General features: G+C 61.9%; 2 protein-coding genes across 3 annotated transcripts; one reads left to right on the plus strand and one right to left on the minus strand.

Moving 5' to 3' along the window:
* Window positions 1–1608: 1608 nt before the first annotated feature.
* DDX51 (DEAD-box helicase 51) lies at window positions 1609–10419 on the minus strand. Its single transcript, XM_057526671.1, is given in 14 exon segments — window positions 1609–5656; window positions 5879–6013; window positions 6113–6176; window positions 6289–6390; window positions 6580–6696; window positions 6777–6892; window positions 6975–7075; window positions 7078–7172; window positions 7319–7362; window positions 7364–7465; window positions 7546–7654; window positions 7923–8322; window positions 8633–8783; window positions 9809–10419. Coding segments are annotated over 14 exon segments (2121 nt in total). The 5' UTR covers window positions 10367–10419; the 3' UTR covers window positions 1609–5629.
* Window positions 10420–10438: 19 nt separating this feature from the next.
* NOC4L (nucleolar complex associated 4 homolog) lies at window positions 10439–19734 on the plus strand. 2 transcript variants are annotated; one of them, XM_057526673.1, is made up of 15 exons: window positions 10439–10639; window positions 10968–11088; window positions 11569–11675; window positions 11968–12075; window positions 12241–12390; window positions 12471–12570; window positions 12659–12693; window positions 13014–13064; window positions 13147–13258; window positions 13419–13479; window positions 13614–13724; window positions 13864–14024; window positions 14114–14196; window positions 14484–14597; window positions 18978–19734. In XM_057526673.1, exons 1-15 carry the CDS (start codon window positions 10523–10525, stop codon window positions 19032–19034), a joined length of 1488 nt encoding a protein of 495 aa, XP_057382656.1. In that variant the 5' UTR covers window positions 10439–10522; the 3' UTR covers window positions 19035–19734. The 2 variants fall into 2 exon arrangements, with proteins under 2 accessions (XP_057382656.1, XP_057382655.1); XM_057526672.1 differs by lacking the exon at window positions 18978–19734 and adding an exon at window positions 14686–15371.
* The last annotated feature ends 784 nt before the right edge of the window (window positions 19735–20518 follow it).

A 20518-nucleotide genomic window follows, 5' to 3' on the forward strand; every position in this document is an offset into this window, starting at 1 on the left:
TGACCCAGCAATCTCACTTCTCACAGTTTACACAGAAGTGAAAACACACGTCCGCATAATAACCTGTATGCAAATGTTTATAGCAGCTTTATTCGTAATCTCCCCAAACTGGAAGCAACCGAGTCATTTAGCTGGCAAATGGAGAAGCAAACCATGGCCCCTCCGGACGATGACATGGCACTCAGGTAGCAGGACCAGGCTGCTGGTACTCAGACGGCAGGGGGAATCTCAAATGTATTGTGCAAAAGAGGCCAGACACAAAAGGCTGCATACTCTATGATTTCACTTATATGACGTCCTGGAGACGGCAAAACTATAGGGTCAGACTATAGCTCAGGGGTCTCAGGGGTGGGATGGGGACGGGGGTGGGGGAAGGACTGACCTCAAAAGAGCCATTGGGGATTTGGGGGGTGATGGAAATGTCCTGTTCTTGATTGCGTTGGTGGTTACATGACCACAGGCCTTTGTCAACACTCATAAAACTATACATCAAAAAGGGTGATTTGGGGGACTTCCCTGGTGGCGCGGTGGTTAAGAATCCGCCTGCCAATGCAGGGGACACGGGTTCGAACCCTGGTCCGGGAAGATCCCACATGCCATGGAGCTACTGAGCCTGCGCTCTAGGGCCCGTGAGCCACAACTACCGAGCCCGCGTGCTGCAACTACTGAAGCCTGCGCGCCTAGAGCCTGTGCTCCGCAACAAGAGAAGCCACCACAATGAGAAGCCCGCGTGCAGCAACAAAGACCCAGTGCAGCCAGAAAAAAAAAGGGGGGTGGTGATTTTTACTGAATGCAAATTATTTAAAAAATGTTTAAATTTAAAACGTTTTGAATTTTATTTTTTGGCCGAGCTGTGTGGCACGCGGAATCTTAGTTCTCCAACCATGGATCGAACCCGTGTCCCCTGCAGTGGAAGCGTGGAGTCCTAACTACTGGACTGCCAGGGAGGTCCCCTGTATGCAAATTATACCGCAGTTTTTAAAAACTTCATGGGAGAGTAAACAGTACATTTGAGAATTAGTGACAGAGAGGTCTGGCCTACTGCAACACAAAGAACAGGAAGAAAGATGTGTGGAGAGACAGATGGCCGAGGGGTGAGAGGTCTAATGTCGGAGTTGAGTTCCAGAAGAGAATGCGTGACAGGTAATATCTGAGGACTTTCGAGAACCGGCTTACGGTACCAATCCAGAGATTCAGGAAAGCCAGAAGGTCTCAAACAGGATAAAGAAAAGATTCCCCGCAGACACATTTAGGCCAACGGTAAACTCGGGAGGCAAGGAGAGGTCACAGGAGTGGAGGGAACACACAGATCACCTGCAGAAGGACAGTTAGACCAATGGCTAACTTCTCAGTGGTAACTACGGAAACTGGAGAGTTCTTCAGAGCGTTGGGCTAAACGGAGGCTCCGTGGGGTGCCGTGCGGATGGCTTCAGGGGAGCCGCCTCTTCAGGGTGTCCCTCCACCCACTGTGCCCGCCCGCCGTGGGCACAGGTCTGAGGACAGGACGCTCTCAGGCAGGCTGGGGGCAGGGATGCAGCGGCTTCCAGGTGGCAGCTTCTGCTTTGTGTCTCAGCACGACCTGGAGGACCCGTCCTTCCAGCTGAGAGAGCGCTGGACGTAGATTTTGGCAACAGACCTCACAGAGCTCAGAAAGGGACCAAAGGATCGAGTGACGTTTCGACAACAAAGCTCTTTCTGGTGCCACCAGTTTATTTATGGGAATGGGAGTTTTTCAGTGTTTTGATTTATAAATTGGAAAAATAATAAGAATAGAGTTGACGCTGAGCCTTGTGGACATAGGAACTAACTGAAGAAAACAGATTAGCCCTCTCCATCTATTAAATTTTACTTTTTATATTTAGTACTTATTTACCATAACTGTAATACACTTGTGTCATTTTGATTACTTGCATACCAATAATAATTGTACGGATTTCTCAATCCAGAAGATTATTATTTTTGAACACTTAGAGCCTTGTGGTCAATTCTGGAGCACATTTCTATTGCAGAGACGCATGATTGGTGATCTATAAAATAATTCCAAGCATAAAATACATAGATCTGTGGGGGGGATGGAGCGGGAATAGGGATTCACAGAGAGGAGTGTGGGGTGATGGCCAGCGACCAGTCGTAGATGGAGTACTGGATGGTACCTGACAGTCCCCTTATTTGCCTTTTCATGCCGGGCTCTGTCGTGATGCTCTGGGGGTGCGGGTTCGCAGACACGGCACATGTGTCCAGAGCTGCGGCCGTGGCCTCGCCATCCTCCTCCTCTGTCTGTTGTACCAGAAGGCGTCGATGTGCCCGGGGGAGGAGAAGCTGGCAGGCCACAGCACCCCCTTCACACACGTGACAGGGAACGCTCCCAGGAGCACCGGTGGGCGCGTTCTAGACTGCTCTTCAGCAGGAGGGAGCCTTCGCTGCACCGGAGAATGGCACCTGCCCTCCAGCCTTCGGAGAGGCAGCACCTGGAGCTTTCCTGGGTGACGAGACCTGCGGGTGCCTCACTCCCTATCCTTGCCCCGCGCGCCCAGGGGGGCGAGGGCGGCAGAATGGTTACACCAAGGCCACGCTGTCATCTGCGTGCCTCGGTGCTCGTGGGCCGGCCTGGCCGAGGGGTCCCCCCAGGAGGGCCGAACAACCAGCCCAGGGCCGTCAGACGACCAGCACAGCTGCTGGACCGGTGGGTCCCTGCCCGGCCCTGCTCAGTCCTAACCCTGCTCAGTTCTGACCCTCGGGGGGGGATGCAGTTCCGGGGTCTGAGGTCCCCCTGGAGCCTTTGTGAGCTCAGTTCCTGCCAGCACAGAGCACCTGTGCCCCCCCTGCTGTGCGGCGGCAGCAGGAATGCCAGCGAGGCTGCTCTGCCACGTTCGCACCCCCTTCACTCTTTCCTTCTTTTTCCTCCCAGTTTTATTGAGATGTAATTGACATACAGCACTGCATATATTTAAGGTGTGCAGCGTCACGATCTGACTTGCACATCATGGAGTGATTATCACCGTAAGTTTAGTGAACGTCCGTCATCTCACACAGAGAGAACATTAAATAATAGAAAAAAAATGTTATCCTTGTGGTGAGAACTCAGGATTTACTTTTTTTTTTTTTTTTTAATTATTAGCACCTTTAATTATTATTTATTTATTTATTTATTTGTCTGTGTTGGGTCTTCGTTTCTGTGCGAGGGCTTCCTCTAGTTGCGGCAAGCGGGGGCCAGTCTTCATCGCGGTGCACAGGCCTCTCACTATCGCGGCCTCTCTTGTTGCGGAGCACAGGCTCCAGACGCGCAGGCTCAGTAATTGTGGCTCACGGGCCCAGTTGCTCCGCGGCATGTGGGATCTTCCCAGACCAGGGCTCGAACCCGTATCCCCTGCATTGGCAGGCGGATTCTCAACCAGTGCGCCACCAGGGAAGCCCCAGGATTTACTCTTAACAGCTCTCATACACGTCATGTATAACCTACAGCAGTGTTGATTATATTTGTCATGTTGTACACTACATTCCTAGTACTTATTTATCTAATAAAGGGAAGTTTGTACGTTTTGACCATCTCATCCAATCCCCCTGCTTCTGGTAATGACAAACCTGATCTCTTTTTCTATGAGTTTGTTTTGCAGTATGATTGATTGATTGGCTTACACGCTGTTAATTCCTGCTACTTCACTCTTCTCTGAAGTCTTCTTTTCCAGATAAATGCCCAGTGAGTCGCTGTTGAAACCCAACAGCAAAGTGACCTGAACACCGCAGCCTGCCTTGAAGACACCACTACCGCCCGTCTCCCACATGCCCAAGGCCCCAGAGACCCAGCAGGTGCAGGGTAGGCCCTGTATCTCCAAGTTCAAAGTGAAGGGCTAAAGCAGGCAATGTCGTTTCCGCCTGGTGGTCACTTTGCTACTCCCGAGGCCCCCCCCCCCTTAGAAGTGAGGGCACAGGAAGGCTCGGGGCAGGCCACAGGCGAGGTGCTTCGGCTCGGTCTCCCTCAGCAGCAGACAGCGCCTGTGGGCCCCCGCGTGTGTGCCTGCATGCTCCCGGCCCCCCCGCCTCCACTTGAACCTCTTCCCAGAACTTGTGGACAGGCTCGGGGCCACTGCACGCACTGCAGGTTCTCTCCTGTCCCCACGCGCCTGGCCACTCCGCAATACTCAGTAAAGGTGACATCGGAATTCTTTGTTCTGTTAGCATTTATCAATATTACAAAACTTCAAAAGGCTCAGCTGTGGTCTTTAGTCACCTGCCTGGGCCTCTTCCCGTCTTCTGGCACAAGCGTGACTGAATGTAAAGAAAAAGGCAGGCTGAGGAGGCAATCTGGTATTTCCAGCAATCCTATCACCCAGGGGCACGTGTGTGTTCACTATTTTTTTTAATTTATTTATTAAAAAAAAAAATTTACTTAGTTTTGTGGCTGTGTTGGGTCTTCATTGCTGCACGCGGGCTTTCTCTAGTCACGGCGAGCGGGGGCTACCCTTTGTTGCGGTGCACGGGCTTCTCATTGCGGTGGCTTCTCTTGTTGCGGAGCACGGGCTCTAGGCGTGTGGGCTTCAGTAGTTGTGGCACGTGGGCTCAGTAGTTGTGGCGCACGGGCTTCATTGCTCCGCGGCATGTGGGATCTTCCCGGGCCAGGGCTCCAACCCGTGTCCCCCGCATTGGTGGGCGGATTCCTAACCACTGCGTCACCAGGGGAGAAGTCCATACTTGTTTTTAAACAAACAGATGCTTTCTTGAGATACGATCCACGGACCGCTAAGCTGCCCCTCAGAGGCCGTGCATGGCTGTGCCATCCCCCCGGGCCCCGTGCGAAGCCTGGACTGAAACGTGAGTAGGTTCGGTACGCAGAGTGCGTTTACAGCCCCGAGAGGTCCGGGCTGGTGCGACCCGAGCCCTGGTCCGCGTGCACTCCCGTAAGCTGCCCACCCCGCCCCATGACGTCCACTCGGGCGACAGCGAGCACACGGGACGCCAGGACTCATGGGCGGTTATTCTGCCGACACGAGGAGCCGCGGTTCATTCCCATTAAGGCTCTGTCAACACGTGAGTTTTGGAAACGAGGCTTTCTCAGAGACGGCGGTCAGCGCTCTGAAGCCTGTTTCCTGGACGCTCGTCTCACACGCGCGGTGACTAATCGTGAAGTACAGCCGCAGTGACCATGCAGCGCATCCTCCGGTCTCTGCGACGCCTCGTGGGGGACGGCTACTTAGCGGCCGGCGGTTCACCCCGACAGCGAGGGACCCAGGGCCACCTCTCCCACGCAGGGTGGTGGCTCACGCTGTTAGAAAAACTGAATTCCTGAAGGTACCTCAAGGCTGATCCCCGACTTACAGCCTAACGCATGGCAGACGCCACCCCGTCAGTTCCGGGGGAGTGTAAACAGTTTCGCTGGAGCCTTGTTTCCAAAAAGACCACCCGACGGGGCTGACCTTGTGCCCCCTGGAAGGTCTCAGGCCTGGGCCAGAGCCGTGTGTCCAGGGGGCCGGGCCCAGGGCAGTGGCGCGCTTGGGGACCGAGGCTCTCTCAGCTGAGGGAGCCCCGTCTCCTGCTCGTGCGTCTGGCAACTGGTGCTCAGGGTGTTTCCGGAAAGGAGGCGGCCCCCCCCGCCAGGAGGGGAGGAGCCCTCGCCGCTGTCCCGAGCCCCGGCCTAGGCTGCCTTCTGCTTCCGCTCCTCCTGCGCGGGGGGGGGGGGGGGGGGGGGGGGGGGGATGGGGGTTGGCAGGTGCCGCCCTCCCCTTACTCCCTGCGGCTGGCCCTGCCCTCCACCCCTGAGGGCAGAGACGCCCCAGGCCCGCTCCCGCTCAGAAAGCGACTGCGGCGCCGGGCCGCGGGCCTTGCCCGCCCGTCTCCTCCCTCCACCTCGGTCGTCCCGGGACGAGCCCCCGCGGCGCCTCACCCTGACGGCGCTCTCCAGCTGGGACAGGGCCTCCTGGTACCGCGGGGCCAGCGGCTGCAGGAGCTCACTGGGGGCGTCATGCCGCTCCAGCCCGGGCACCCCGCCTTCCCTGAGCATCCGGACAAACCTCCTCTCCTGCAGGGAAGGAGCACGTGAGGGGAAGACGCTCCCGCCCCGCCGGGGCCCCCAGGGCGAGCCCGCGCCCCACCTCCTGCTGAGACCACGCAGGCTGACCTGCACCTTGAGGAGCAGCGTGAAGGCCTGTCCGGATTTTCCGGCGCGGGCGGTTCTTCCAACCCTGAAACGGAGCACAGCCCCCTCCAGAGCGGTGGCCCCAGCCCCTGAGGGCTGTTGGGACCAGGCTTTCTCCCCAGGCCACCCCCTCCCCAGACCCAGGGCCAGTCCCGCACCGGTGCACGTAAGTCCGCAGGTACTGGGGGGCGTCGTAGTTCACCACCAGCTGCACGCCCTGCACGTCGATGCCGCGGGCCGTGGCGTCGGTGCTGATGAGGGCTGGCGGGACACGAGGGGTCGCGGGCCCTGCCTGAGGCCGGGAGCGGGGACACACGCCCCTTCCCGCCCTGCTGGGGACGCCGCCACGGAGCTGGGGAGGGCCCGAGGTGCCCTTCAGGACTCCAGGCTGACGTGGCGCAAGCGCCCTCCCTGGAGCAGGACCCCGGCCCGTCTCCCCAGGTACTCACAGCTGGATCTTCCCCTGCTGAAACCGCTTCAAGATCCGCTTCCTGGAGCCAGGCCCGTAGCGGGAGGAGAACTCGGCCACGCGCACGCCCCCGAAAGCCTGGACCAGCAGGAACAGCCTGGGCGGGAGAGGCCGGAGCCGGTGGGCGGGGGGAACCACCTCCTCTCCCCTCCGGCCCCCGCACCGTGACGGCCTCACCTGTGGGAGTTCTCGCGGGAGTTGGTGAAACACAGAACCCGTGAGAGATTCATCTCCAGGAGCAGGTGCAGGACGACCAAGGGCTTGAGGCGGAGGCTGCAGGGCACGTAGCGATGCTGCGGGGGACGGCGCGGGGGTTGGCCACGGCCCGGTGCCTAGACGCGCCCCCCCCCCACCACCTCCAAGCGCCCTGCTCACCATGAGCCCCGCAGGGAAGGTGTACTTCCCACCCGAGTCCCCGTCCCCGTCCACGTCGGCGTCTCTGGGGCCCCCGTGCACCGACCCCGTGGAAAAGAGCCGGGCCGGTAGAGACCGAGCTGCTGCAGCTTTTCGGGGTTCTGGGTCAGCGTGGCCGAGAAGAGTAATTTCTGCAGTGGCATCTGGGGGCAGCAGACGCTGAAAGGGGAGGGCACGCTGGGAAGGCAGCACAGCCCAACCAGCCCACCCCAGCCTGGCGGGAGAGCGTCTCAGACAGGGGACAGCGGAGGGGACCAGCTCAGGGCGGCCCCACTGGGCGCACAGCAGAGTGCAGGGCCCGGTACCTGGCTGCAGTCACAGCCCGGGGCTGCGTTCTCCGGAGCAGAGCAAAGGGGGTCCCTAGTGCCCTCACTGGGAAAGGCCGCGGCCAGCACCCGCGGCAGCCAGGACTGGTGCATGCTGTCTATCACGCGGTCGGCCTCGTCGATGACCTGCGGGGCGGGGGGGGTGGGGGTGGGGCCAGGTCAGCCTCGGGTCTGGGCCCGGGCCTCCCTCCGTGGGGGCGACGTACCAGGAGGCGGAGGTGCTGGAGGCTGAACCCTGGGGTCTGCTCGACGTGGTCCACCAGGCGGCCCGGGGTGGCCACCACGATGTCTGCCAGGCAGCGGAAGCCGTCTGCTCTGCGGAGTGGAGAATGGCTCAGGAGGGCCGCCCGCACTGACGCCCCCGACGTGGGCACCCTGTGGACGGCAGCGCTCCGCTCCCCAGGGCCAGGTGGCCACGACGCGGCTGCACAGAGCAGGCCCGCCCTCGGAGGCGCCCACAGGCCGGAGGGACCTACGTGTCCTGCACGAGGCTCTCCTGCTCCTTGGCCAGTGACTTCTGCCCAGCGAGCAGGGCGACCCGAAGAGGAGTGGCGTCTGCGTAGACGCTGAACACGCTGCTCACCTGGAGGAGAAGCAGCCATCACCAGCGTGACCTGAGGCCCCACGCCGCAGTGACGAAGACCCTGGGTCTGACCTCCAGGCATGGGGTCCACGTACCTGCTGGGCCAGCTCCTTGGTCGGCAGCACAACCAGGGCACGAACCTGGCACACGGCTCGCCGCAGCAGGGCCTGCGGGGGGAGGACCGCCACCTGCGTCAGCAGGGCCGCTCCCTGCCTGCAGACCCGCCTGGAAGGCGAGGGCTCCCTACGCTCACCTGCACCACGGGGGATGACGAAGGCCAAGGTCTTCCCACTGCCCGTTGGGGCAGAAACACAGAGGTCGCTAGGCCGGTAGCCGCCTCTGCTTACCAGAAACCCGTTGGCTGTGCTCTCCAGGAGAGCGGGAATCACTGCTGCCTGCACTGGACAAGGAACGGCGAGACACACGTCACGTCGGTGCAGGGACACCCAGTGCTAGCACAGGCACCGGAGACGGCCACCTCCCTGTCTGTGACCTCTGGGCTGGGCTCTCGCTCAAGGTCAGCACCAGAGCTTCCCGGAGCGCTGAGAGTCTGGAGGTGCTGAGGCCAAGACCACACCTGCCACTGGACGTGTGCACAGGCTGCCTGTGTGGGCAGCTGCTGAGCGATGGCCTTGCACGGCTCTGGGAGAAGATGCTCTGGAAGGAAACCCTGCTCCCACCCCCACCCCACCTGCGCAGGGCAGGGGCACCTGGAAAGTAGGACGAGATGCCCTGAGCCCGCAGCCTCTTCTGCAGGTCCGGGTGGACTTCCGGGATATCCTCGATAGACACCAGGCCTTCGGTGACATTCTTTCCAACGCAGCTTGGCTCAGCCAGCCACGCTGGCAGGAAAGGCTGGACCTACCACAAAGGGAAAAAGAAAGAGATGAGGTGAATACTCCAAACCCGCCAGGCCAGCAGAGCAAGGCCCCAGAAGCCAAGCACTCAAAACACTCAAGCTGAAAAGGCTGCAAGAAAGAGGCAAGCTTTCTAGCTTCTCCTGGACCGCCCACGTCTCACTCTCCGTGAAGCCTTTAGAGGGCGTGAAAAATACCTACCGAAAAGCGCCACTCCCTGAGCCAAACCACCCAGGGGCTCACCTTTGCACCTAATAACACCCGTGCTCCAATGACATCTGTGCTCCAGGCTACACCCGCAAGGTGCCCGTGACCTGGCACTCTCCTGCCCGCGCTTTTGTTTGCTATCACTGGCTCTGCACCAACCATACAAACCCTCTGTCGTTTTACACACCAAGCTCATTGCTACCTCGGGGCCTTTGCCCCAACTCGGCCCTCTCCCTGGTACACACTTCCCTGCCCCCACCCCACCTTAACCAGGCTGATCCCTGTCTTCTGATTCCAACTCAGAGTGCATCTCCCCAAGGGCACTGTGCCCAGCCTCTCTTATTCTTCGTGATGAGGCTCACCCTCCAGACATCCTTTAGCTCACGTATTCGACTACTGAAATCTCTTATGCTAACGTGAATCTGCAACTCGCCCAGGAACCTGGTAGACCTGGTTGGATCTCCCATTTTGTTTGCTAGATTGGTGAGCACGCTAGATTGGAAGCTCCTTAAATGTGCACCAAGGAAGCGAAGCTGTTTAGAGAGATCTCTGTGACAACAGCACGGAAATCAAATCAACCCGCTGGTTTCGGAAAAAAAAGAGGACTCTTACAATTGAAAGTAGAAGTGCCGACTTCGCACAAGATTCAAACCGTAAACAAGGCTGCTAAGACATCAGCAGTTGGCCGGCTCAGGTGTTCACTCACCGAGCACAAACCATACACCCACCAGGCGCAAGCACCGTCCTCCAAGCCGTCCCACGAACACAAGCCGCGGTAACGACAGCCACCCCAGCGCTGCAGCCTCCCCCCGGGCCGCTCACCTTCGGCGCCTTGCTCCTCCCGAAGCCCCCGAGCACCAGGGCGTGGGCTGGGGGACCAGAGGCCTCTTCGGGGGGCGGTCCGCCCTGGCCCTCCGGCGACCCCGCGGCTTCGGCTCCCACGCTGTTCCCCGCCGGCGCCTCCTCGCTGCTCTCTGCGCGGCAGAAGCGGGGGCGGGGCGGCGCGTCAGCCCCACGCGGTCCCGAGTCCCAGGGTCCCGCCCCGCCCCGCGAGCCCCCACCTGCGCTCGCGTCCTCATCCTCGTCGTCCGCCTTCCGCCGCTTGCAGGGAGGTGCGTGCGGGCTCCCCGGCGCCCCGCCGCTCTTGCGCCTCCGCCTTCTGCGCGGCCGCCGTCGCCGCTTCCCCGCCGCCTGCGCGGTCTGCGCGGCCTCCGCAGGCTCCGAGGGCTCTTGCTGCGGCGGCTGCTTCTGCAGCTGCCGCTCTCGGACCCGGCACCGCAGCCGCTCCAGCAACGCGCGAGCCCGGCCGTCCACCTCGGCGTCGGCCTCCGCCCCGGCCGCCTCGGGGCCCGAGTACCGCGCGACGTGGAACAGCGCCATGCCGGCCGCCGCGCGCCACTCCGGCCCGGCGCGCCGCGATGACGGCCGGGGGGGGGGGGCGCTTACGTCATCAGGCGCCGGCGGTGTCGTCAGTGGCGCGCCGGGCGGCGGAGACGGGGGCCGGCTGGTTTGGTCTCTGCCGCGTGGGGCGGCGGCATGGAACGGGAAGCCGGCCCTGTGGGCGCGCGCCGGGCGCTGGGCCGCCTGGTGGAGGCGGTGCTGGCAAACCGAGGCAAGGCCAACGCCGTGTTCGACATCCTGGCCGTGCTGCAGGTGGGGGCCCGTGGGGAGCGGCGGGGGTCGCGGCCGGGTCCCGGGGTTGGAGACCAGAATGGGGGCCTTCTCGGGCTCGGACGAGGTGGGGCTTGGGTTCGGATGCGGGCAGATAATTGCAAAGCGGAGTTCAGGACTATACTGGGGGTCTTCTCCAATCTCGCAGGGCTCCCAGGTTGGAGGGTCTGGTGCGGGGTTTGGCAGAGGTGGGATGGGAGGGTCACGCGGGCTCAGGGGTGGGGTGGGATGGGGCTGGGGTCCTGGTCGGGAAAGGGGGCAGGGGCCACAGCTCCAGGCGGGGCACCCCGCGACCGGCATCTCCCCGCAGTCTGAGGATCGGGAGGAGATCCAGGAAGCGGTGCGCGCATGCAGCCGACTTTTCGGGGCCCTGCTGGCCCGCGGAGAGCTGTTTGTGGGCCAGCTGCCCTCTGAGGAGATGGTCATGGCAGGTCAGTGTCCAGGAGGGCCTGGTCTCTGATAAGGTTAGAGGGGGATCTTGCTAACATGGGATGAGGCCCCCCCCAAAACTCCATCATAGGCCATGCGGGTCGGTGGGATCGGGAGATTGTGTTTGGGAGAAGGGGTGGGTAATAGGGACGTTGAAGCCAGGTGTAAGGAAAGGTTGGGTGGGCTGTGACTGCTTGTTTTGTGCTTCTTGTGGGATTTGACGTTGCGCATCGTTGACTGTTAATTCCGCGGAAGTTTAGAGTCACGTGTCTCAGTCCTTGGCACGTCTGGGTCTTGGGGTGAAAGGAGAGAGGATCCTGCCTGGGGGAACGTGCTGGTCCTGCCCCAGGTCTGGAGCCTCAGTGACTCGTTTTCACTCATTTCTCGGCGGGGCTGAGTAGAGGGCAGGGGGAGGGTGGGGCTGGGTCCCGTCTGGCGTGTGCGGGCATCGGTGTGGGCTGACCGCCCTGCCCCACCTGCAGGGTCCCGGGGGGCCACTCGCAAGTACAGGGTGTGGATGCGGCACCGGTACCACAGCTGCTGCAACCGCCTGGGGGAGCTCTTGGCTCGCTCCTCCTTCCAGGTCAAGGTGAGTCTGGGCGGCTGGCCTCGCCCGCGCAGCCCGACCCCAGGCTCTCCGCACAGGAGGGGTCCGCGAGGGGTCTGGGGCCGTGGCTGCAGGTGCCGGTCCAGGTGAGGGCGCTGTCTCTTTCTGTGGCTGGTTCCTCTGGGTGTGGCTGCGTCCGTCCTGCCTCCTGATTCTCACAGGAGCTTTATTTTGCGGGTATTCAGGCCTGAGGGCCGGGGGAGCTCTGTGGGCCTGTCTGCAGGGGTGACGTGTGGCGGGAGCCTCGCGGTCCCTTTGCCACCCCTCCTTCTAGGAGCTGGCCCTCAGCACGCTCATGAAGTTCGTGCAGCTGGAGGGCGAGCACCCCCTGGAGAAGCCCAAGTGGGAAGGCAACTACCTGTTCCCCCACCAGCTCTTCAAGGTGAGGCCCCGGCTGCCCGCTTGGGGGTCGCCCCGGCTGCCCGTGGGTTGTGGGGTTTGGGGGGACTCTCGCAGCCCCCCCCAGACTCTGCTGTGTGAGCTGCACGCCTGGGCCGCTTGTCCTGGGGGTCAGAGGCGCTCACTGCCTTGTTCCCCGTCCCCGCAGTCGGTGGTAGGAGGCCTGCTCTCTGCAGACGAGGACCACTCCCTGCTGCTTTGTCAGTTCCGGGAGTACCTGGAACACGACGACATCCGCTACCACACGATGCAGGCCGCCACGGACGCTGTGGCCCGGGCCACTGATGGGCGCCCTGAGGTGAGCCGCCTGGGTCCGGGGAGGGTGGAGGGGGGTGGTGGGCACGCGGCGTCCGGGCGCTCAGGCCCTGTCTGTGGCAGGTGCCCCTCACTTTTTGGAACAACGCCTTCACGCTGCTGTCCTCCGTGAGCCTGCCCCGCCAGGAGCGCGCCCCCTCCAGCTTCTATGTGAAGCACGCGGGTAAGCGCCAGGGCTGGGAGGGCGGGAGGGCGGGAGGGCAGGGGCCTGGCCTGCTCCCGTGTCGGGTGACCCCTCGCTTTATTTGCAGAGCTCTCGGACAAGTGGAAGGTCGTGCATCTGAGGGTGAGACTCCCTGGGTGGGTGGTGGTTTCCCTGGGAATCCCCCGGTCCTGGGCCAGCGCCCCTTGCCTGGCCTTGTCAGCCACTGGGGTCACAGGAGGCCCCGAGGGCCCAGGCACGGTTCCCGGAGGTCAGAGGCAGCCTGCAGAGACCTCCCTGGAGCTGAGTGTCGTTGCCGGGGTGGCTGTGAACACAGGGCCTGTGGCCGAGAGGGAGGTGTTCTCTCGCTGGGGTTTCCTAGGCCCTGGCTCCCTACCGGAGGCAGGAGGAGGGTGGGCGGATCGGGAGCGCGGGGGACGCCCACCCCTGCCGCTTCCCCGCAGGAGCACAGGAAGGCCTTCCAGCAGATGTGGCTCGGCTTCCTCAAGCACCAGGTAGGGGTGGGGGAGGGACCCCGGGGCTGGGCTCCAGCGAGCGGGGCGGGCCGCACCCGACCTGACCTGCTGCTTCCGGCAGCTGCCTCTCCGCATCTGCAAGAAGGTGCTGGTGATCACGCACGACTCCGTCCTGCCTCACCTGGCACAGCCCCGCCTCATGATCGACTTCCTCGCCCGCGCCTGTGACCTCGGTGAGCAGGGCCCGCCTGGCGGGCCCGGAGCCGGAGCGGGACTGGGGTGCGGAGGGGCGCTCTGCAGCCCCGGGCCAGGCAGCCGGCGGGGCTGTGCCCAGCGTCCCGGGGCCGGGCTGTGCCGTTGGTTTGGGCTCCACGGCTGCGCGTCTGTCTGCAGGTGGAGCCGTCAGCCTCCTGGCTTTGAACGGACTTTTCATCCTGATTCATAAGCACAACCTGTGAGTGTCCGCCTCGGGGTCTGAGGGCTTTTCAGCTTTGTCTGTTCATCCCTGACCTGGGCCGGGGTTCCTGATGTGTTCTGTTTGTGGCTCTACCCCAACACGTGCTCCGTCACTGCCCTCACCCCCCGCAGGGAGTACCCTGATTTCTACCGGAAGCTGTATGGCCTGCTCGACCCGTCTGTCTTCCACGTCAAGTACCGGGCCCGCTTCTTCCACCTGGCCGACCTCTTCCTGTCATCCTCGTGAGTGGGGGCGGGGCTGGGGACACCTGGCCTGGCTCAGAGCTGCGGGGCTGCGACTGCAGGCCAGGATGGGGAGCTGGGGGCTGGCACGGAGGGGTGGAGTCTTACGCACCACCACTCCCACCCCCCGCCTCCCCAGGCATCTGCCGGCCTACCTGGTGGCCGCCTTCACCAAGCGCCTGGCCCGCCTGGCCCTGACGGCGCCCCCCGAGGCCCTGCTCACGGTCCTGCCCTTCATCTGCAACCTGCTGCGCAGACACCCAGCCTGCCGCGTCCTCGTGCACCGCCCCAGGGGCCCTGGTGAGTGCAGCCGGAGCCCCTGCGAGGCCTGGCCAAGAGCCCAACACGTGGGCACAGGTGGCAGACCGGAGCCTGGGTCTTGTTCCTAGAGCTGGACGCCGACCCCTATGACCCCCGAGAGGAGGACCCCGCCCAGAGCCGAGCCCTGGAGAGCTCCCTGTGGGAGCTGCAGGTGAGGGCGCCCTGTCTCCTGGTCACTCCCTGGGCTTCCTGGAGCCGCCCCACCTGGGCGCTCCCCCTCGGCCACCCACCCAGCCCCACCTGCACGCCCCTGCCAGCATCTCTACCAGGTCCCCAAGGATCCCACCTTGCCCTGTCACTTCGGTCACCTAGGGGAGCCTTTGCGTCCGTCTGTCCCATCCTTGGCCTGCAGAGGCGGTGGGATGTTCCCCTGCTCAGTGATTCCTGTGCCCCTCGCTTTGCCCACGAGGGGCGGTGACATCCCACGTGCCCCTCCAGGCCCTCCAGCGGCATTACCACCCCGAGGTGTCCAAGGCCGCCAGCGCCGTTAACCAGGCGCTTTCCGAGGCCGAGGTCAGCATTGCGCCGCTTCTGGAGCTCACCGCCTTCCAGGTGAGGCTGTGAGGCGGGCCGGGGGGCTGGGGCGGTGAGGGCCGTGCAGCACGGGGCGCCCGACCGGCCGCCTGTCCCCGCCCCGCAGATCTTCGAGCGGGAGCTGGAGAAGAAGGGGCCCGAGCCGGTGCCGCTGGAGTTCATCCCGGCCCGCGGCCTGCTGGGCCGGCGGGCCGACCTCTGTGCCCAGCACTTCACGCTGAGCTGACCCTGCACGCCCTGCTGCCCCCGACGGGTGGTCTCGTGGGAAAGCCGCTGGGGGCGCTGGTGGGCGGGGGTCTCGGGAGGCGCAGGTCCTTCACCTGTGCCCCTGGGGTGCCCTCCCGTCCACCCGCGGCCCCTCCACCCGCCCCCCTGCTGCTGGCCTCGCCGGAGGGTGCTGCCCGGGGCCCTCCCTTCCCTGCGGCCTGGTGGGGAGGGGCGAGGTGGGGTATGGGGGGCGCTGCAGGGCAGCCCCTGCTTCCGGGGCCTCAGTTCCAAGCGCGCCGGGTCGTGGCTTCTGTCGGCCCCCGCGATTCCCCACCAGACGCGCCAGGCCGTCTGCATCGCTGTGCTTCCTGACACGGGACGGGCCTCGCTTCCGCCAGGGCAGCCGCAAGAGCCTCTCTGCTGCAGTTAGACTGTGACGTGGGGGTGTCGGGGGGGTTCTGTGCCCCGGTCAGTCTCAGTGGGGAGCGCAGGGAGGGGCACAAGCTCGCTGTGCCCGGCCAGACCCTACTGAGGTCACCTTTGTCCCCAGAAGCGCCGTGAGTCCGGGGGTGAGCGCCTGCCCCTGCGCGGAGTGGGCCAGCAGCCCCGTCGTGTTTGCAGGGTTATCTTTTCGAGGTTTCTTTTCTACCAAAGGTGCCGGGTGTTCTGTCCCTGGCGGTGATCCCGTTTCCTTTAAAAAACCCACTCGCTCTGGCACTCGCCTGGCGCCGGCCCACGCTTGGCAGGGGCTGACGGGGGCACGGGGGTGGGGCAGCCCACAGGGAGATACCTTGCTGCCCTCCGCCGCCTCCTGTCTGTGCCCCGCTCCTGGCCACACCCCGCCCCTCCCCCCGGGCAGCGGGGTGGGAGCTCGTGGCGGGCACCCTGGGAGTCCCAGCAGGGAAGGGTTCCGCCAGTCTGGTGTCCAGGTACCCCCGCCGGCCGCAGCGCACCACGTGGCCCCGCTGCCCTTCAGCCGTCTTCCCACGAGCAGCAGGGGATGCTCGTTACTGACCTGGAAACCGCCTGGTCCCTGGGGCGCAGGGCTTGCCCGGAGCGGGGGGCGGGGGTGGGCGGTCTTGAGAGAGCCGGGCCATCTGGCACCAGGAGTGTCCAGTGGGCCAGAGGCCGCCGTGGCCTTGTGTGGGGATGCCAGGGGGCAGTGCTGGATGGCCTGAGGCCTCCCGCTTTTCTTGAAAAATACCATTATGTGAAAAAAATTACAGACTACAAAACACTTGAACAGGTTCTCTTGGTCGTGTCTGGACTCGGCGTCCTGTGCTCCCGTAGGTCCTTGCTGTGGCCCATAGCCACTCTGGTCCCTGGGCAGCTGCGCTCTGCCGTGTTTGACCTCCGGCAGGTCCCCATTTCCTGTCCTCTGGCCCTGGCTGGCCGTGGGGGAAGAGCGGTGAGAGTGCCCTTCCCAGCGGCTGTGAGGTTGGCTGAGAGGCTGCGTGGTGGGTTGGAGGCGAGAACTAGAAGGGGGGCTGGGGCACCGCTGGGGCTCTGCCTGCCCTTCAGGAGCCCGAGGGGTGGCCGGGACAGCCTCCGGGACACACGGGTCTGACTGCAGGGCTCCTGGCTCCGGAGGAGGTACGAGCTCAGACTTTCAAGGGCTTTGGAACCACCTGGGATCAAATAAGATGTCTGCGTGGGCAGGCGGAGGGAAGGGCCTCGGGCAGGTGTACAGGAGGGTGGAGGAAATAGCGGCTCCCTGGTCTGTACCAGGAGACCGTCCTGAGCCGCTTGTGAGCGACCCACCTCTGAGCCCAGAGACGAGAATGCAGGCTCTTAGAAAGAGTAAACGTTTATATGTTTAAAAAGAAAAAAAGGCACCAGTGAACCCGCTGTTGGCAGCTTCATGCCTCCGATGGCTCTCTCGGAGGAGGAAGGGGAAGCCAGCTGCCTTTTGCTTAACTGAAGCTCTGCCCCAGTTTCTTTGTCGTTTGTAAATTACAAAAGCAGCATGAGCCGAACTAGGAACTCAAGTGAAAGGGTGGGCATGTGGGGAGACGTGGAAACCCGCTCGGTCCCCAGTCCCGTAACCCACCCTCCCTTCTGCCGCCACTTGGTCGCCCACACAAACCCTCATGCTGCCCGCGCCAGGGGAGAGGCCAGGTACACCTGCCCAAAGCCTCCCTCCACCTGCCCACGTAGATGTTTTGTTTGTGGCACTGGGGACGCTGTCGTTTCCTAGGTCCAGTTTTTACAGACTGCTTAAAAAAAAATTTCAGACACAGAATGAATACCTTTTTAGTGTAAGTATGCCCCATTTGATATTTGAGATGCACTAAATTTTAAAAGTTGAAGTGAAATCCACAAAACATAAAGCTAACCACTGTAAAATACATGATTCAGGGACTTCCCTGGTGGCACAGTGGTTAAGAATCCGCCTGCCAATGCAGGGGACATGGGTTCGAGCCCTGGTCCGGGAAGATCCCACATGCCACGGAGCAACTAAGCCTGTGCGCCACAACTACTGAGCCTGTGCTCTAGAGCCCTTCCTGCATCTGCGGCGGGCCCCCGCTGGCTGCCCCGCTGCACGATGCCAGGGCTCCAGAGCTGTCGGGTCCACAGTTTCAGAAAAGCCTGGAGGGAGGGCGGGGGTGGCCCATTATCGGGGTGGTTGCCTGCTGTGTGCCCGGGGCACCGTCCCCTGTTCCTGCTGCACAAACAGGCCAGCCCTGTCTCTGGAGCAAATCTCTCCCTGTCTGTCCCTCTGTCCCTCCGTCTCCCTGTCTGTCTCTCCCTCTCCCTCCAGGAGATGAATGGGGCTGTTGGATGATTAAGTCATAGTCACACGTGTAATGAGGAATGTGTCACGAGACACGGAGAACCCTCTCCAGCGATAGGAATGCTCAAGCATTTAATTGGCATTTAGCAAACAAGCTGCAGAGAACTGGATGTCAGAGGGGTATCTCCTGAAACCTCAGTCAGGGCGTAGACCTTGGGGAATGTGCACCCCCCCTCAGGGCTTTCCCGCTGGGCTGGGGGCACGGGGTGGGGGCAGCAGCTGGCCCCATGGCACTGATCCGCCCTCCTCCGTGGGGCATTGTCGGTTAACGGAAGCCGCCCGGGGCCCCACCCCTGCTCCCAGCTGATCATGGCCTGGTGGGGTCACGGCCTCGGTGCCCACCGGCTGGTGCTCCGCTCTGCGCTCGGGAAAGTTGCCCGACCCCTACAGGCCTCAGTCCTCTCACCCACAAAGTGGGCGGTTCCAGGGGCCGTGGCTGCGTAGGAAATCAGTCCAAAACTTAGAGGCATGAAGCTACTACAACATCGATTTCGCTCATGAGTCTGCAGCCTGCGCAGGGCTTGGAGGGGAACAGCTGGTCTCTGCTCTCCTCGGCAGGAGCTGGGGCGGCTGGAACGTTGGGGCTGAGCTCCCCTGAGGTCTGGGCTGTTCTGGGGTCAGAGCCGGAGCCATTGAGGTCGTTAAGTACAGCGTGTCAGAGGTCAGACGAAGCCTAGACCACTGACATTGCTTGAGGCTTAAAGGCCTGCCAAGACAGACGTGCCAAAATAGGGCAAAATTGTTCTCCACCACACAATTCATTTGTGCTCCTTATAAAAACTTCAGTTATTATAGAAATAGACATAGGTGGGAAGGGAAAGCTGCGTCTGGAGAACCTGTGAGGCTCTGAAATGATCAAGGAGATTCCCAGAAGACTGCTCTGGGAGATGAGCACTGCCCGGTGGGGGGGCCGGCCATGAGGCTTCCAGAAAGCCCAGAGGGTGGCCAGGGGCAGCAGCTCACCTCTGCTGTAGAAAGCCGCCAGGACGCGCGGACGTGAACGCTGTGTGCCTATAAAGCTCTCTACAAAGTCAGGGGGTCAGATCCGGCCTGCGGGCCACAGCTTGCCCACCCCTGGTCTAGCGACCTTCCTGGTCTATCTCTCTGTCTCTGGGTCTTCTTTGTTGGACCTGACCAAGGGCTATGCAAACAGATCTTGTCCATGGAATGAACTTGGTCTGTAGGAGGGCCAGTGGTGTCCCCTCCGCAGGTGGAAGGGGGCCAGCTTTGCATCAGTTTGGGGGATTCACTTCAGTTCTCCCGATAGGCCTGCTCTCGGGTCCCCCCAGGAACACTTTGAAGTTTTACCAGCCGTTTCATTAATTAACGGTTAAATTGACTCTCTGACAGGCATCCATTTGTATCTGTAGGTGAGTTATGCTTCTTCCCTTTTACAGAAACTGACCATTAATATAGTCCCTGGGATCGAGCTTCCCTGGTGGCACAGTAGTTAAGAATCCACCTGCCAGTGCAGGGGACACAGGTTTGAGCCCTGGTCCAGGAAGATCCCACATGCTGCAGAGCAACTAAGCCCGTGCGCCACAACTACTGAGCCTGTGCTCTAGAGCCCACGAGCCACAACTACTGAGCCCGTGTGCCACAACTACCGAAGCCCGCGCGCCTAGAGCCCGTGCTCTGCAACAAGGGAAGCCACTGCAATGAGAAGCCCCGGCACCGCAACGAAGAGTAGCCCCTGCTCGCCGCAACTAGAGAAACCCTGTGCGCAGCAACAAAGACCCGACGCAGCCAAAAATAAATAAATAAATAAATTTATATATATTAAAAAAACAGTCCCCGGGACCCCAGTCCCAGACACGACCATGGTTGCCAGCTTGGTGCGTATCTGCCCTCTTCCCAGCGTCCCTTTAACGAAAAATCCCAGCATCACATCACAGGTCTCGTGTGCCCCGGCCACCCCTCTGCCTCGGAAACATGACGACACAGTGTGTGCACGTGGCATTCTCGTTGACTGGCCGCCCCGCATGTCCCCTGAGTTGTGGTGTATTGAATTGTCATCGAATGTCTGTCATTGATTCCCCCTTTCTTTTTTGACCTGTGAGGAATTTGTTTGAATTTCCGAGAGGCCGTTACTAATTTCTAGTATTACTGGGCACAACAGATTCCTGGGAAGTGGATTAAATATTAAACGTGTGACCAGGTGTTCTCCCGGGAGAACGTGACAGTGTCTGTGCTGTGACAACTTCTGTATCCCTCCCTCTGCATCCTCGCCACCCCAGAAGCTGCAGAGGCTGCCGCTGAACCAATCTCAGTTGGGGGGCAGAGGGGAGGGATGGTCCCGAGTGGCAGGGCCTCTCCTTGGTGCCCACCCCCATGTGGTGGAGGCAGAGAGGTGAGCGTTTGCCCGGAAATCTGAATCTCTTACCAGAAGAAGGGGCCCCTGCCCCCGCTCCCCACCCTGTGGACCGCTCCCTGCCTGGCCTCCCTCTTGGGCGAAGCACTTCAGCGCTGCTCCCCTCCCCGCATAATGCCGGCTGGGATCTGGAAGCCCATCGCAAGCTGTGTGATCGGGGCCTCCAGGCGAGCCTCCCCAAGCAGGGTGCAGCCCTGACAGTCTCTGGGACGATGTGCGCATTTCCCTGCAGGCCTCCTATCCCTCCCCTTACTGTTCCTGTGAAACAAACTGCCCCCAAACTCGGTGGCAAGAAACAGCATTTTACTATGTTCCCAAGTCCTCTGGGTCAGGAATTCAGAGACAGGGCCCCCTGGGATGGGTCACTTCGCTCCACAGTGTTTGGGCCCCAGCAGGATGGTGGGAGCCTGGTGGTGATTCGATGGCAGGGCTGGGTCTTTTCGAGGCAGCTGGACTCCCAGGGCTGGTTCCGTGGCTCTGGGGGCCTCGGGCCTGTGGATTCCACGGAGCGGCCAGGGCTCTGAGGGCAGGTGGACGCTGCGTGGCCTTTAATGACCCTGCTTCAGA

Source organism: Balaenoptera acutorostrata, chromosome 13 (assembly GCF_949987535.1).
Source record: "Balaenoptera acutorostrata chromosome 13, mBalAcu1.1, whole genome shotgun sequence".
NCBI classification, from domain to species: domain Eukaryota; kingdom Metazoa; phylum Chordata; class Mammalia; order Artiodactyla; family Balaenopteridae; genus Balaenoptera; species Balaenoptera acutorostrata.

What these genes read in the sequence shown, in the direction of transcription:
- NOC4L (XM_057526672.1), top strand. Translation starts at nt 10,523, where the DNA reads ATGGAACGGGAAGCCGGCCCTGTGGGCGCGCGCCGGGCGCTGGGCCGC. An exon ending in GACCTCTTCCTGTCATCCTC is followed by an intron (nt 13,725 to 13,863) that starts GTGAGTGGGGGC and finishes CCGCCTCCCCAG; the next exon opens with GCATCTGCCGGCCTACCTGG. An exon ending in GCTCCCTGTGGGAGCTGCAG is followed by an intron (nt 14,197 to 14,483) that starts GTGAGGGCGCCC and finishes GTGCCCCTCCAG; the next exon opens with GCCCTCCAGCGGCATTACCA.